At 49.1% G+C, this 13,424-nt stretch overlaps 1 protein-coding gene across 3 annotated transcripts in view; it reads right to left on the bottom strand.

The window, feature by feature from the left end:
* Positions 1 to 13,424, bottom strand: part of ZZEF1 (zinc finger ZZ-type and EF-hand domain containing 1) — a 103,378-nt gene that overhangs the window by 21,638 nt on the left and 68,316 nt on the right. For all 3 annotated transcript variants that reach the window (XM_055307200.1, XM_055307201.1, XM_055307202.1), the window contains exons 33-42: positions 12,619 to 12,748; positions 10,932 to 11,070; positions 9,425 to 9,590; positions 8,573 to 8,835; positions 7,527 to 7,687; positions 5,387 to 5,522; positions 4,076 to 4,215; positions 3,482 to 3,759; positions 2,426 to 2,600; positions 1,769 to 1,901 (exon numbers count right to left, since the gene is read on the bottom strand). In XM_055307200.1, the coding sequence (XP_055163175.1) occupies positions 1,769 to 1,901; positions 2,426 to 2,600; positions 3,482 to 3,759; positions 4,076 to 4,215; positions 5,387 to 5,522; positions 7,527 to 7,687; positions 8,573 to 8,835; positions 9,425 to 9,590; positions 10,932 to 11,070; positions 12,619 to 12,748 (1,721 nt within the window). The remainder of the gene's footprint in view (positions 1 to 1,768; positions 1,902 to 2,425; positions 2,601 to 3,481; positions 3,760 to 4,075; positions 4,216 to 5,386; positions 5,523 to 7,526; positions 7,688 to 8,572; positions 8,836 to 9,424; positions 9,591 to 10,931; positions 11,071 to 12,618; positions 12,749 to 13,424) is intronic.

Raw genomic sequence — 13,424 nt, 5'->3', positions numbered from 1 at the left:
TGGAAAGACAGGGCAGTTTGGGTGGCTCAGCGGTTTAGCACCACCTTCAGGGCATGATCCCAGAGACCCGGGATCAAGTCCTGCGTTGGGCTCCCTGCATGGAGCCTGCTTCTCCCTCTCTCTCTCTCTGTGTCTCTCATGGATAAATAAATAAAACCTTTTAAATAGATAGATAGACAGACAGACACAGACAGGTCACAGTGAGCATACACACCACATGAATGTCAGTAATAAAACAAATCCTAGAGAAGCTACATAAATAGTAAAGTCAATTTCAGCCAAGGAATATTATCAGACATAAAAAGGATATATTTTGTACTGAGTTGAGAAACAGTTATGGTTAGAGTCCTCAACACTCCTCTCTCAGTAATCATTAGGACAGACAGAAAACCAGTAAGAGCATGGAAGACTTAACACTATCCACTGATTTGACCTGAATGACATCTACAGCCAACAACCCAGTATATGAATCTCTTTTTTTTTTTTATTAAGGATTTTTTATTTATTCATGAGAGACACAGAGAGAGAGAGAGAGGCAGAGACACAGGCAGAGGGAGAAGCAGGCTCCATGCAGGGAGCCCGACGTGGGACTCTATCCCGGGTCTCCAGGATCACACCCTGGGCTGCAGGCGGTGCTAAACCGCTGAGCCACCCCGGCTGCCACATGAATCTCTTCAAGTGTATATGGAACATTACTCAAAACAGATCAAATTCTGGACCATAAAACAAGTTTCAATAATTGTAACAGGACTAAAATAATTCAAAGTATGTTCTTTGACCCCAAGGGAATTAAACTTGAAATCAGTAACACAAAGATATCTGGAATATCCCCCAAATATTTGTAAATTAAACAATAAACTCAGGTGCCTGGGGGGCTGAGTCGGTTAGGCATCTGCCTTCAGCTCAAGTTGTGATCCTGGGGTCCTGGGATCAAGTCCCACATTGGGTTCAGCTCAGGGAGCCTCCTTCTCCCCTTGCCTGTATCTCTGCCTCTGTGTGTCTCTCGTGAATAAATAAACAAAATCTTAAAAAAAAAAAAAAGATTTAGTATAAATATACAACAGTTGAGAGAATGCAGTATTTGAGATAATGGTGTGTAACAGAACCCTAAATAGACACACACCCATGGCGGTCAACTAATCTCCAACAGAGATGCCAGGATAATTCAGTGGAGAACTAGTTTGTTCAACAAGTGGTCCTGAAACAACTGGAAGTTAATATGCAAAAAAGAAAAAGGAAAAGGAAAAGAACAAGAACCCTGGTCTTTACCTCACACCACACACAAAAGTAGCACAGACAATGCTAATGCTGAAGCTGAATGTTTCAGAAGCAGAACTACGCACATACACTGACATACTCCAAGGTTTTTCATGTATGGCAAATTAAGTCAAAGGTCTTATATTTTTACTGTTCTACTGATCAAGCAAAATGGAAAGGGATACAAACGTCAACACAATTATTCAGTTATTTTACATTCATGTAGCTTCTGATTCCACGATATGTTTAAATTACCCTAGAAAACAAATCATCAGCCAGTGACAGTATTAGACGTTCAGACCCTAAACCAGAACCCCAAAGCTGTGTATACAAAATGATGGCATGGCAAGACCTTTCCAATCTACCCTCATTTAACCATATCACTTCACAGATGAGGAAAAAGCAGCTCAGGGAGTTATAACTTAAGCAAGAACCACAGTATCTTCACTGACTTCAGGGTATGCAGTCATTTGACAGCTCCCTTCTAAGAAAAAATAATTAGGCTTGGGACCTGTTTTCCTTTTCCGGGTTTTGACATCAACGATCACAGCCCTGTTCTTCTCCGTGAAGTGCTTCAAGATGATGACATTATGTGGCTCATTAGCATGATCCACATACACACAGCGGGTCCCCACGCAGAGGACCTAGAATGTGACAGAGACCAAGAAGGCAACTCAGAAGGCAGCAGACACAGGGACGGACCCATAACGGGACACAAGCCCATCCTCTGTTTGTGCCACAGCTTCTACAGGGGCTTCAGGATGGGCTCTCCTGAGTCCAGCACCCCACCCCCCGTACAGATGTGGTTTACATGCCCACAGGATGAAGCCATGTTTTCACAGCCCTCTCTGTTCCAACCAATTGTGAGACATGAGGATTAAAATGAGATCAAGATGAATGCCAAGTGAGAAACAACCATACTCAGAAGTTCTCTGTAATTCAATAGATTAGTTACCTATTATTCAAAGTACTGGCTAATAAAATGAGTCAAATAGCTAAAATGTTAAAAATGCAGTTGAACAAACCATCCCATAATCCTGAAAGTATACCAATACCGTAAATGCAAATCATGTAACTGAAGGAAAGAAACTCCCAAAAATATATGCTATAGAGAGCCTGCTGTATGCAACAAGGACGGGAAGGTACGCTGGGCCTTGCAGTGCTATACCTGTGGGAAGCCGACCAGCACGAGCAGGGTGAAGATGTTGGTGTGCTTCAGCTGGAAAGGCAGCTGCCTGATACAGTGGTCTGTGAAGGCGGCGATGACGTCACGCCACAGTGGGGCACTGTTGAGGGACCGCAGGATCTCTGCCATGGAGCATGCCCAGTCCAAGCCCACCCGGCTGGAAGGCAAGCACTCCGTTAGGTGGCAGGGCAAGGCTCAAAACTCCACTCAGAGCGTGCCCAACAGCCACTCACCCAAGGGTTCAAGAACTTCAGAACAAAGCCTCTGTCACCTATACACTCAGTATACGGTTAGATTTTTTTTTTAAAAATCTCTGTAAAAAGTCACACATCTACGTGCACTTGTGCACAATCACGTTTACACACAAATAAAACCTAAGGAGGAAATATATTAACACAGCACCAGGTGCATTAAGATGGCACTTGTAGGGGATGCCTGGCGGATGCCTGGTGGGCTGAACATCTGACTCTTGATTTTGGCTCAGGTTATGATCTTGGGATCATGGGATCAAGCCCTAGGACAGGCTCTGTGCTCAGTGGGACGTCTGATATCGCTTTGCCACCCTACTCCCTATTCGAACACTCCTGCTCTCTCAAATAATAAAATCGTAAAAAAAAAAAAAAAAGAAAAGAAAGAAAAGAAAAGAAAAGAAAAGAAAAGAAAAGAAAAGAAAAGAAAAGAAAAGAAAGAAAAGAAAAGAAAAAAAGATGGTGCAGCTGGGTGATTTTTTCCTCCATTTTTATTTTCCATATTTGATATTGTGATTATGTTGCTTTATAACAAAGATAGACCTATTTTCTTGAACCCCAAAGCTTGTACTTATTGCTGCCAGGAAAAAAACCCACCAGAATATATACCATCAGAAAGTTTAACCAGCAGATAGCGCCCAGATGTGAGTTTTAAGTACAATTTTAATGTCAGTTGACACCTTTTCTACTAAATCTTATCCTAATCTCACCAGAGATGCCTAGACACCAGCACACTGGATTCAATCCACAGCCAAATCATGGACCTAAAGGGCGGAGTGTGGGGGGCTACCTGTCCAGACACACGGCTCCCAGGCTAAAGAGCAGGTGGGTGGTCTTCCAGCCATCTGGCACCACAGAACTGTCCCCTGCTGCAAACAAGGTATGCTTGGCGGAGAGGACTTTCACCACCGCAGCATCCACCTCCACTGGTAAGAGGCGGGTGATGAGCTGGCCGAGAAGACCCAGCGTGAGGTGGTAGGTCTCATTCAGGTGGCCTACGTTTGAGATGACAACCTGAAACATGAGTGGGAGGACGTGCTCCAGGTCTATCACGGGGACTGTAGGGTCCTGCCGAGAGAGGGAGAGATGCCTGTTTACCATGGAATCCACATTAACCACAAATGAACACTGAGCCTGTTCACATCTATTCATAGCTGGCCAGCTGCCGAAGGGACTATGCGGTGTCTTCACCAACAGCTGCATACAATCATGTGTGAACATTCTCCGGCATCATCCTGTGACACTACATCTAACTATAAAGCTCTCAGGGACACACAGATGGTTCTTAACAGGTGGTTTCAGTACATGGCTTTCCAAAAAAATATATTTTTCCACATATACCACCACCCCTCTTCCAGAGAGGAAAATACCATTTGTCTCTTACCAACTTTAAGGGAGGTAACATGGCTGCTAGTAATCCCAAAATCCTCTTCTGGGAACACTCAGCAAACACCTGCTCAGGACTTGGAGTAACCGCCTTTTCCTCGATGGACTCCTGAGACAACATGACTGTATTCTCAGCATCTGAGTTATAAAACATCAAATGTTCAGATTTTGCCAGGTTGTGAACATGTACAAATAGGCAAACAAACATGCTGCTAGACAACAGAGACCATCCTGCTCCAGGAGGCCTTCCCTGACCACCCCACGAAAACGCAGAGAGCCCCCAAGTCTGCTCTCTGGGGCTCAGGCCACTTTCACCTGTAACACATCAAACCCCTGATATGGGTTATCTGTCTGTTTCCCGAGGTGTATGCTCACCACAAGCACCCAGAGCTGGACCTGGAGCATGGCGGGTGCCCGGTGAGCACCTGAGGAAGGAGTGAACCACATGTGGACCGGGACTGACCAGGAGAGCCGGCCTGTTATCTGGAAGGTGGAATTACGTGCACTGCACAGATGAGCACACCCCACAGATGGGGCAGGATGCCAGGAGCTCACCTCTGCCTCCGTCAGGAAGCAGGCAGGTGAACAGATGCTGCTGCCGTGGTTGCCCCAAGAGGAGGCTCTTCAACCCATGGCACCTCCATTGACCTTGAAATGCAGTTTGCCGCAGCCGTCCCAAGGCAGGCAGCTCAGGCCCCCACAGTGGAGCGACACTATACCCTCCAGGGCTCCAGCCCCATGCACCTGTCCATGGGACTCCCCGTGTATTAGCCTGGGGGCTTCCCACTCTGGGGTTTTTGCTCCTGTTGCCCAGAAACCCCTTCCCCACAGGGGAGGGTAGCACAGCTAAAGTTCCTCGCAGCCCAACCTTTACGAGGCTTCCTGTGGATACTGTCTATTCCAGTTAGACACCAGTAGGTGCCAGCACCCACTCATCACTCTGTCCTGGACAGAGTCGCATTCCTACTCAGATTACAGTGACCTTAGTCTCCACCTTCCCACACTGCAAGCTCCATGAGGGCAGGAGCTGTGTGTGTGTGTGTGTGTGTCTGCCTGTTGTTCCCTGCTGTACCCCCCCCACTCTAGCAGACTGCTTGGCACACAGAAGACATAGTAAATTCGGGAATCACAAGGGAGGAGAGCAGACAAAGTGAAGGGAAGTGGACTTTCAAAGTGTTATCAGTACCACCGATGCAAAACTGAGAAACCAGGAGCCCCTTGTCACTAGCCAGTGCAATACATCACTCAGGGATAGGTCTGTGAGCATTTAAGATAGAAGAGATGAAGGTAATGATCACAGAGCCTTTACCTGGAAGCCTTGCAGGGGTGTCTGAGATTGGAGTCTGGCACAAAGGACCATTCATTAAGGATGCAACTTCTTCATCTGCCTTACTTCTCTTCCTGCTATCTAAAGGTCTGACTTCCTTAGGACCATCTTCCTTTCCCTGAAAACAAAATGTAAAGGAGTTTGCTCATTAATGCTGTCAGACAATTTTTAAAATCATTAGCCAGTCTTTAGAGACTGAAATACTTTTGAATTCCATAAGAAAATGTCCCTCATTCCTGATGACAAATCTATGCTCTAATTAAGACAGTAATTGCTGCACTCCATCCCCCAAACATCTCCCAAATGCCCCTGTGCCAGCTGCAGTCTCACAAGCAATGACTACACTATAAACCTCTAATACGTTCTACTGAGCTTTGAGAAGCCACGTATGGAAGGTTCTTCCCTTGGGAAGAAGAAAAAAACAAAGACATGGAGTTCCTTCTACCACACAGAGCTGGTCTATACCTCTGGGAATTCTACTTTAGCAAGGAAGTAACAAGGAGCCTTGTTACAGGGGCTCTCACTGGAGTGGGAGGGTTTCCTGTGTTCAAGAGTCGGGCAGTGAGCCGCTCAGACTGGCAAGATGACTTGGCTTGCATTACCTGAGACCTTTTTCCCTGAGCTAGGAAAAGCCTCTGTGGATGAGCCTGAAACATCTTTCTGCAACAAAAATTAAGGAAGCACTCAAACACAAAAGCATGGGATGGACTCAGAGGCCAGTTGGAAGGAGCTTCCACTCACTCACTAAACATGGGACAATTTCAGCATCAAAATATGTAATGAAAAATAGATTTTAAAGATTTTGATTTTAAGTAAGCTTTCTGCCCAACATGGGGCTGAACTAACAACCCTGAGATTAAGAGTTGCACACTCTAAAGACTGAGCCAGCCAGGTGCCCCGAATAGTCATCGATTTTAATCTATGGAATAAAAAGAAATCCATCCAGGTCATTCTGACAGATTAATGGATAAGAGGAAACACAGGGAGTGGAGTGCTCATGGGTGGCATGTGCTAAGATGCTAGGAGCTCAAAGGAAGACACAACTATTTCCAGGCTCAAAGGTGAAGACTGTTGCTACTGACAACGTCCTCTCTGCCTCATCACCATCTGTGGGTGGTTAAAATGCTGCCTTGGAGAAGCTGTTTTGTGGTCAAAAGTATTGACCACTCTGAAGCTCAGGTCGCCTGTCTTATGCTGTCTCTCTGCCGAATGAAGGGGATGGTTTTCACCAGCCATCATCGCTTCTGTGTTCCTCTAAAGGACAATGGGATCAAATCCCACCAAACGGGATCCCTGAACCAGGAAACACCAGCTGCTCCTCAGGTAAAGTCAGGGGGACTCACAGCACCAGCTCAAGTTTCAGAGGCAGCATTGCAGAACGTATGCTGTGCTCTTCCACAAAACCAACCTTAGGATTGCGATCACAGGCTCCACCTGGATCCAAAAGGCTTTCCTTCTACTCACACAGGAACACGCAAACCACTATATCCATTCAGAAAGCAGAGCACTTAGTATTACTGGTCTACTGGCTCACTATAAAAATAGCTTCAAGGGCCGCTGGGCAGCTCAGCTGGTTAAGCATCTGGTTCTTGGTTTCTGCTCAGGTCATGATCTCAGAGTCGGGAGATGAAGCGTGGGTATGGGGTCTGAGATCCTGTCTCCCTCTCCCTCTGCCCCACAGCCACGCACGTACCCTCTCTCTCTCTAAAATACTAACAGCTTCACATACGAGGTGTTCACCATGGGCCAGGAACTCACCTCCTTAGGTGCATAGTGTTCCTTCCTTATACTCCCACCAGAAGGCAGGTAACAGGAGCAGTTAGCACTGACATGGAACGTACTACAAACACTGTTTTAAGCACTGTACACACATTAGCTGGCAATGTGATATGTGTAAATCCTCAGAATAACCCTATGGGATGGGTACTACTATTCTCACCCCATTTCACAGACAGGAAAGTGAAGCAGATTGTGGTAATGTGCCCAGGACCTGGAAGAGCAGTGGCTGGAACCCAGGGTCTGGGTCAAGAGTCTGTGCCTCAACCTCTCTGCTCTGCCCCCACCCCTAAGTGGCTCCTCGTTTCGGCCTGAGATTTCTGTGTAGTAATACACTGTGACGTACACTGTAGCACATAGAAAGGCTTTTATGTGGCAGGTCCTCAGGGCCCCAGACAGCTCTCTCCTCCTCTGCCGTGCGAGTGGGCACAGTGACGGGTGGGGCCCGACTTTCTGGACTAGGTTCACCATCTGGCAATATACCAAGGAGAGCTAGAGCTTTCAGACCTGCATGGGGAGCAAATGAGGGAATGGTTAGAAGTTTTACAGTGAGGTCATTTCCTGCAAATGCCATACATCATTCTACACTGCATGGAGAAAGATGGCTGGGTTCCCCACAAAGCAAACCGAAGCGCACCAACACCAACTTCCCTGGCTATCCACATCTAATTGGCTCCTGACATCAAGCACCTAAAGCCTGAAGAGGCATGCCTAGACTTGATTAATAGCAGAAGACCAAGACAAGACAGGACTGCCTAAGAAGAAGATCATTAACATGACAATGCACAGTAGCCCCACACAATCAGATGTCTACACTCCCACTGACAAGCTCTGAAGCACTGTGCACGTGCTGCCCAACCAGGTGTCCCTACCTCACACCAGAACAGGGAACCTCGAACTCCCAACACCTCAGAAGTGGAACACGCACATTAGGTTCTCTTCAGTGCCCCTCAGTAAAGTCAAAGTCAGCCAGGTATTTTACTAATCAAGCAACTATAACTACAAATGGCCCTCATCTAGAATGCAGTTACGTGGAGATCTGCACACCTGGGTCAAAACAATACTCCTTCAGCAAAGCTAAGCCAAGCAGGCTCAAACACCAAGTGTTTCATCCACAGACATTAGGAGTCTTAATTACTACTTTTTTTTACATCTTCACATGAATATTTTAGAGAAATTAAATGCATTTTTAATGTCATTTTTCACAAATGCACATAGGAATGTGGACTGAACTCAGAAGCAGGTGAACTCGGAACTGCCCCTTTCTCCCTTGCCTGGGGTAGAAAGTGGGTCGAGCTGCCTCTCACCAAGCACAGAATTCCACTTCTGCAAAGGCTCTTCCCACCCAAGCAGCTGAGAGTCATCCTGGTCCTATGCAAGAGGAACAATTACCTTTTCCCTGGTGAGCCTTCATCAGACAGTCCCCGACAAGCTGCATGCACTGGCTCCGCAGCAGGCTGGCAGTGCCACGGTCCTGGGGATTCAGCTTCTCACCATCCACGTCCTCTGCACTGGCCAGGTGGGCACTGTAGAGAGCCAGGGCAGCAAAGAGCAGCCAGGCGTAGTTGTGGATGTATGGCTGGATGAGCCTCTGCCGGTCGCTGATCCGGATGGTCACCATCGGGTGGGCTGTGACGCCGTGGGTGGGCAAGTGGCTGCAAAGGCAAGACATGCTCATGGCGTACAAGCCTTTGTGAGGGCTCGAAAAGAAGGCAGCGCTCAGGGTCAGCACTGGGCACTGTGACCTCTAAGGCTGTGGTAACTGAAGTTTAAACACCCTTTGCCTAGAACAACGAAGCAACACAAACACTGTACAAGCCACTTCAGGATCTCATGCCCCCATCCCTGCCCGGGCAAAACAATGCCTCTGGAGAGCAGGTGCCAAGGAGCCCTCACTGTGAAATGCTTAGAATGTGATAATATCATTTTGGTAATGTGAGAAAACACTCATAATTTTCAGATATAGATATGGAGTGCATATGAAGGAAATGATCTAATGTCTGTGAATTGCTTTAAAATACTGTAATAAAGGAAAAAAGGAATAGGCTAAGCACATACAGCAAGCTCTGCCTAGCTGTGGAATCTGCATAGTGGCAACAAGGGGATTCAGAGTACAAGCATCTTTACTTGTGGGTGTGTTTTAAATCTGTTATAGTAAAAAGGTTTTTATCACTGAGGAAAAAAAAAAAGGCGAAGGAGTACACAAAGAAGGCACTCTGTGGCCAGAGGTCATCGCAGGCATACCCGTAGGAGTATCTCTTTGCCGCGTAGCACCCGTAGCAAAGATCGAAGTCATCACACACGTTGCAGTTCATCCTCCGGCCGATGATCAAACCCTGGCAGTGGTCACAGGTAAACTCCATGCTGACCATCTCGTGATCATCTCCATGGCCCTCGGGCTTCACCCCACCTGAGGAAAGAACATGAGGTCATCGGGCTAAGGGCTTCCAGAAGTGCTAGTTTCCAAACACTAACTATCCAGAAGCAGGACTCTGCCAAGTTCCTGCTCAGGATGTGAGGGGCCACAGGCATGTTCTGGATCCAGGCTGTCCTGGACGGAACTTCTCAGCCTTGTACCAGGGATAGACCCCTAACACAGCCCCACACAGCCCCACCAGTTCCCATCATGACCACCCCTGACAGAGACAAGTTCGTGTACCCACCGTGAGCCGTCTCCTGTGTGACCCCTCCTCTGACAAACATGAAGTGTCTGCTGTGTATTCCTGTTAACAAGCACTGAAGAGTGACCAGGTTTTTGCTCTCACTTTTTCATTCCAGAACTACAGACTCCACAACCTCAAACCCAGTGAGTGAGAAACTGTCCATGTCCTGTGTGGTCCAAGCAAGCTCCACCACATCCCGCTCACCAATCCGGACAGCTGACCCACTTCTGCTCCTACTGCCGAGGACCTGGTCCAGGCACTAAGTCCCTTGTTGCTGCTGTGACTGCCTCCCTAAAGGACACTCCCATAAGGCCGGAGCACCTTCCTCCAGCAGAAGCCTGCTGATGTCAACACCCCACTGCCCCAGGGTCCAGGTCTGGGAGCCCCCATCTCAGCCCATCACTCAGCCGGAAAGACACTGACACACCACAGATGCTCACTCCTGGGCCTGGACTCACTCTGTGTCTTCGCATCACACAGCTCTGACTTTCTTCAGAGACCGAGTCACATTGTACCTCCCACTGCCTCCCGAGCCGTCCCTGCAACAGGGATTGTGGCTACTTCTGAACTTGTGTGGCCTGAACCCTGTACCCCCCACCTGTACCCCAGCATGCACACCCTTGTCCTGGGACATACACTGTGCAAGGACATCCAGGCCCCTGCTAAGACTGTAAGTGCTCCCAGGACAGGGCGGTAGCTTGCACGATGGGGCTAGGCACACGGCTGCTCAGACTGTCAATTTGCTATACATCAGGTATAGTCAAGAATTTCTGAGGGCTGCTTTTGTGTGTATATCTACTTGTAAACCCTGCATGATTCAGAGAGGAAAACTGTGTTCCGGAAACTCAGCTGAATGTACATTCAGTGGTGCTGTGTGTTCACCGAGTACCTACACCCAGCAGGAGGGAAGACAGAAGCACCTCAGGTAATAGCTATGGAGCTTCTCGTTCACTCAGGGAGGTAAGGCTCCTATCTGCCCACGGGTCAGGGCATACCACCAGCAGTATTTCTATCTCGCACAAGAGGCTTTACACAAATGATAAGGTCACAGAAAATAGAGCAATGACTGGCTCGGGGGCGGCACATACCTAGGAAGCAAGTTTTGCAGAGATCCATGTCACTGCACTGCAGACACCGGTAGCGGTGCCAGGGGGCAATCTCATCACACCCATCACAGGAGATGTCCACGTTTAGCAGGTCGCAGTAGCGAGCAATGAACATGTGCATCTGTAGGGAGAGATACACACAATTAGCCCACAGACTTTCCGATGGGGCCAAGACTCATCAATCATGCCGTCCTCCAACAGGTACTTAAGATCCACCATGCAGCCAGGGGCGAGGATGAGGAGAGGGAGGAGCCTGGAGTCTACTGGGGAATCCCTTTGAGGACCGCACAGGGTGACAACAGCTCTGATGTATGAAGTCAGGGGCCAAGGAAACTCTGCAGAGGGCACCAGAGACTGTCAGGAAAGGTCATGGGGCAAGACCTGGTTGAGACCCGAGAGATAGACACGTATCTGCTGCGGGGAGGCAGGTGGCAGGCATGCCAAACAAAATTTGAGTTCTACAGGAAGCACCAAGAGGCCAGATAGCAGTTCCAAAGACTGGCCGTCTCTCAGCACCAGGCTGCAGAATGCAGGAGACCAAGAGACAGGTGTGGTACATGATCACTCGGAGTGTTCTCAAAGTTCCTCTGCTGAGTGGAGGATGGACTGAAGGAGTCCAGGCCACAGCCCCGGAGACCGGTCACGGGAGCAGCTGTCAGAGTACCCTGTGAAGGGGCAGGGGCCGCACGGCGCCAGGGGAGACACAGCGGTGCAGGGGGCAGGCCCAAATGGTGTGGCACCTCGGGCACGGACCAGACGCAGGGTCAAGAAAGGCGAGGTCAAGAACATCCAGACTTCTGGCTTGGGGACTGGGTGGGACAGAGCAGTGTTCGGAGAGCAAGCAAGCTGTTTGTACTGGAGAGTGGCCATAGGCCTCGGTACAATTTCTCTTTACAGCCCAGAGTGATGGGACATTAGTCACTAAGTCACAGAGGCCACATCAGCGTGCCCCATGCAAGCCCCAGAGAGGTGCTACGTGAGCACCGTAATGGCACACAGCAGGCATGCACCACCACAAACACGAAGGACTCTGAGGCAGGAGCCACTTGGTATCACATATTCTGACACACCAACATCTCACATGAAGATAGATGCGGCAGGTTGGTGCACGTCAGAACAACAGAATTCCAATTCCGAGTGCACATGGCTGCTTCTGCGCCCAGCAGTCAGCCCATGATGAAGATCTGGCTCCCGCTCCTACGCCCGCAGGAAGGGAGCATGCTACCCGAGGACGCGAGAACCCAAACCCTTGGGCAATCCTCTCTCTCATTGTAAATTAATAAGCTGGTACTTTATGTCATGCTCAGGCCGCACAAGCCCACGCTCTGAGTCCAGTTCTACCGGAAGGAGCTGTGCTCTGAATGTGGTCAACCCCAGGCCACAGAGCAGAGCTGTCTCCCTAGGATCCACTCAATCCAGGGTTCAGGGACCCCCTCCCTCCCCTCCCAGGCCACAGAGCAGAGTCGTCTCCCTAGGATCTGGTCAATCCAGGGTTCAAGGAACCCCTCTCACCCCCAGGCCACAGAGCAGAGTCAGTGACAGCATCTCCCGAAGGTGTGAACTAACACTGGGAGCCCTCTGGGACATGGTCTGCTGACATTCCCCTGGGCAGTCTCCTCTCCAAACTCCCAGCCAATCACTTCAGAAAACTCTGGTCAAGAGGTCTTACTTTCCTCTGCTTCTCTGGATCTTCCTGGGCTATTTTTTCATACCAGGCCTCAAACATGCCATCCTGACACTCATCCATCCATTCTGAATTCTGCTTGGCATCCGCGAGCTCATCTTCTTCACTGCACTGGCTGAAAGGACACAAGCAGAGAACAGGATGCCTCTCCCAATAACCCACAGGTGCTGGGTGGCACACTGTCCCACAGGTCTAATGACGGAGCATTTTCAGACTTCCGAGTGGAAAGCATGCACCTCTGGTTTTTCAAAGCCCCCTGATGTCCAGGCTGCTGACAGCCCAGGGCAGTAAGGGAAATGCCCCTTCCGGAGCAGACGACCCTGAATGAGGACTCAGACCCTGCCAGCCTCATGTGGTGAAGCTACCATGTGCTGGCGCTGCAGCCCAAGTGGCTCTGGTGGATCAGCAGGAGAGAGGCAGGCACCCCAGGGAATGGCGCTCCTATCAGCTGCCTGGCCCTCACATGGCACTCAGCCCTGGTTCAGGGCTCCTCATTGCAAACAAGGAGTTTCATACAGGTAATCTCACAGGCTCCTTTAAGATGCAAAGTCATGAATTTCTGTAATTTTGGTTTCTAGTTTGTTTTAGCAACCAGAACCTCAAATATAAAAGGATCTGCTGAACCACAAATGCAAACCATTTACCAACAGACACATTGCTGATTCTGGTGTGTGAACGGACTGTGGTCAGGCCTGCTCACACTCCAGCTGGGTGCTGGGGGACCAGGGCACAGGGGGTGGACTCTGGGCACACCCGTGGGCTCATATGCCACCCCAGCTACGTCCACCCAC

Source organism: Nyctereutes procyonoides, unplaced genomic scaffold (assembly GCF_905146905.1).
Source record: "Nyctereutes procyonoides isolate TBG_1078 unplaced genomic scaffold, NYPRO_anot_genome, whole genome shotgun sequence".
Taxonomy (NCBI): domain Eukaryota; kingdom Metazoa; phylum Chordata; class Mammalia; order Carnivora; family Canidae; genus Nyctereutes; species Nyctereutes procyonoides.
The sequence above is the reverse complement of the archived record's forward strand: the minus strand, read 5'-3'. Positions and strand labels throughout refer to the sequence as shown.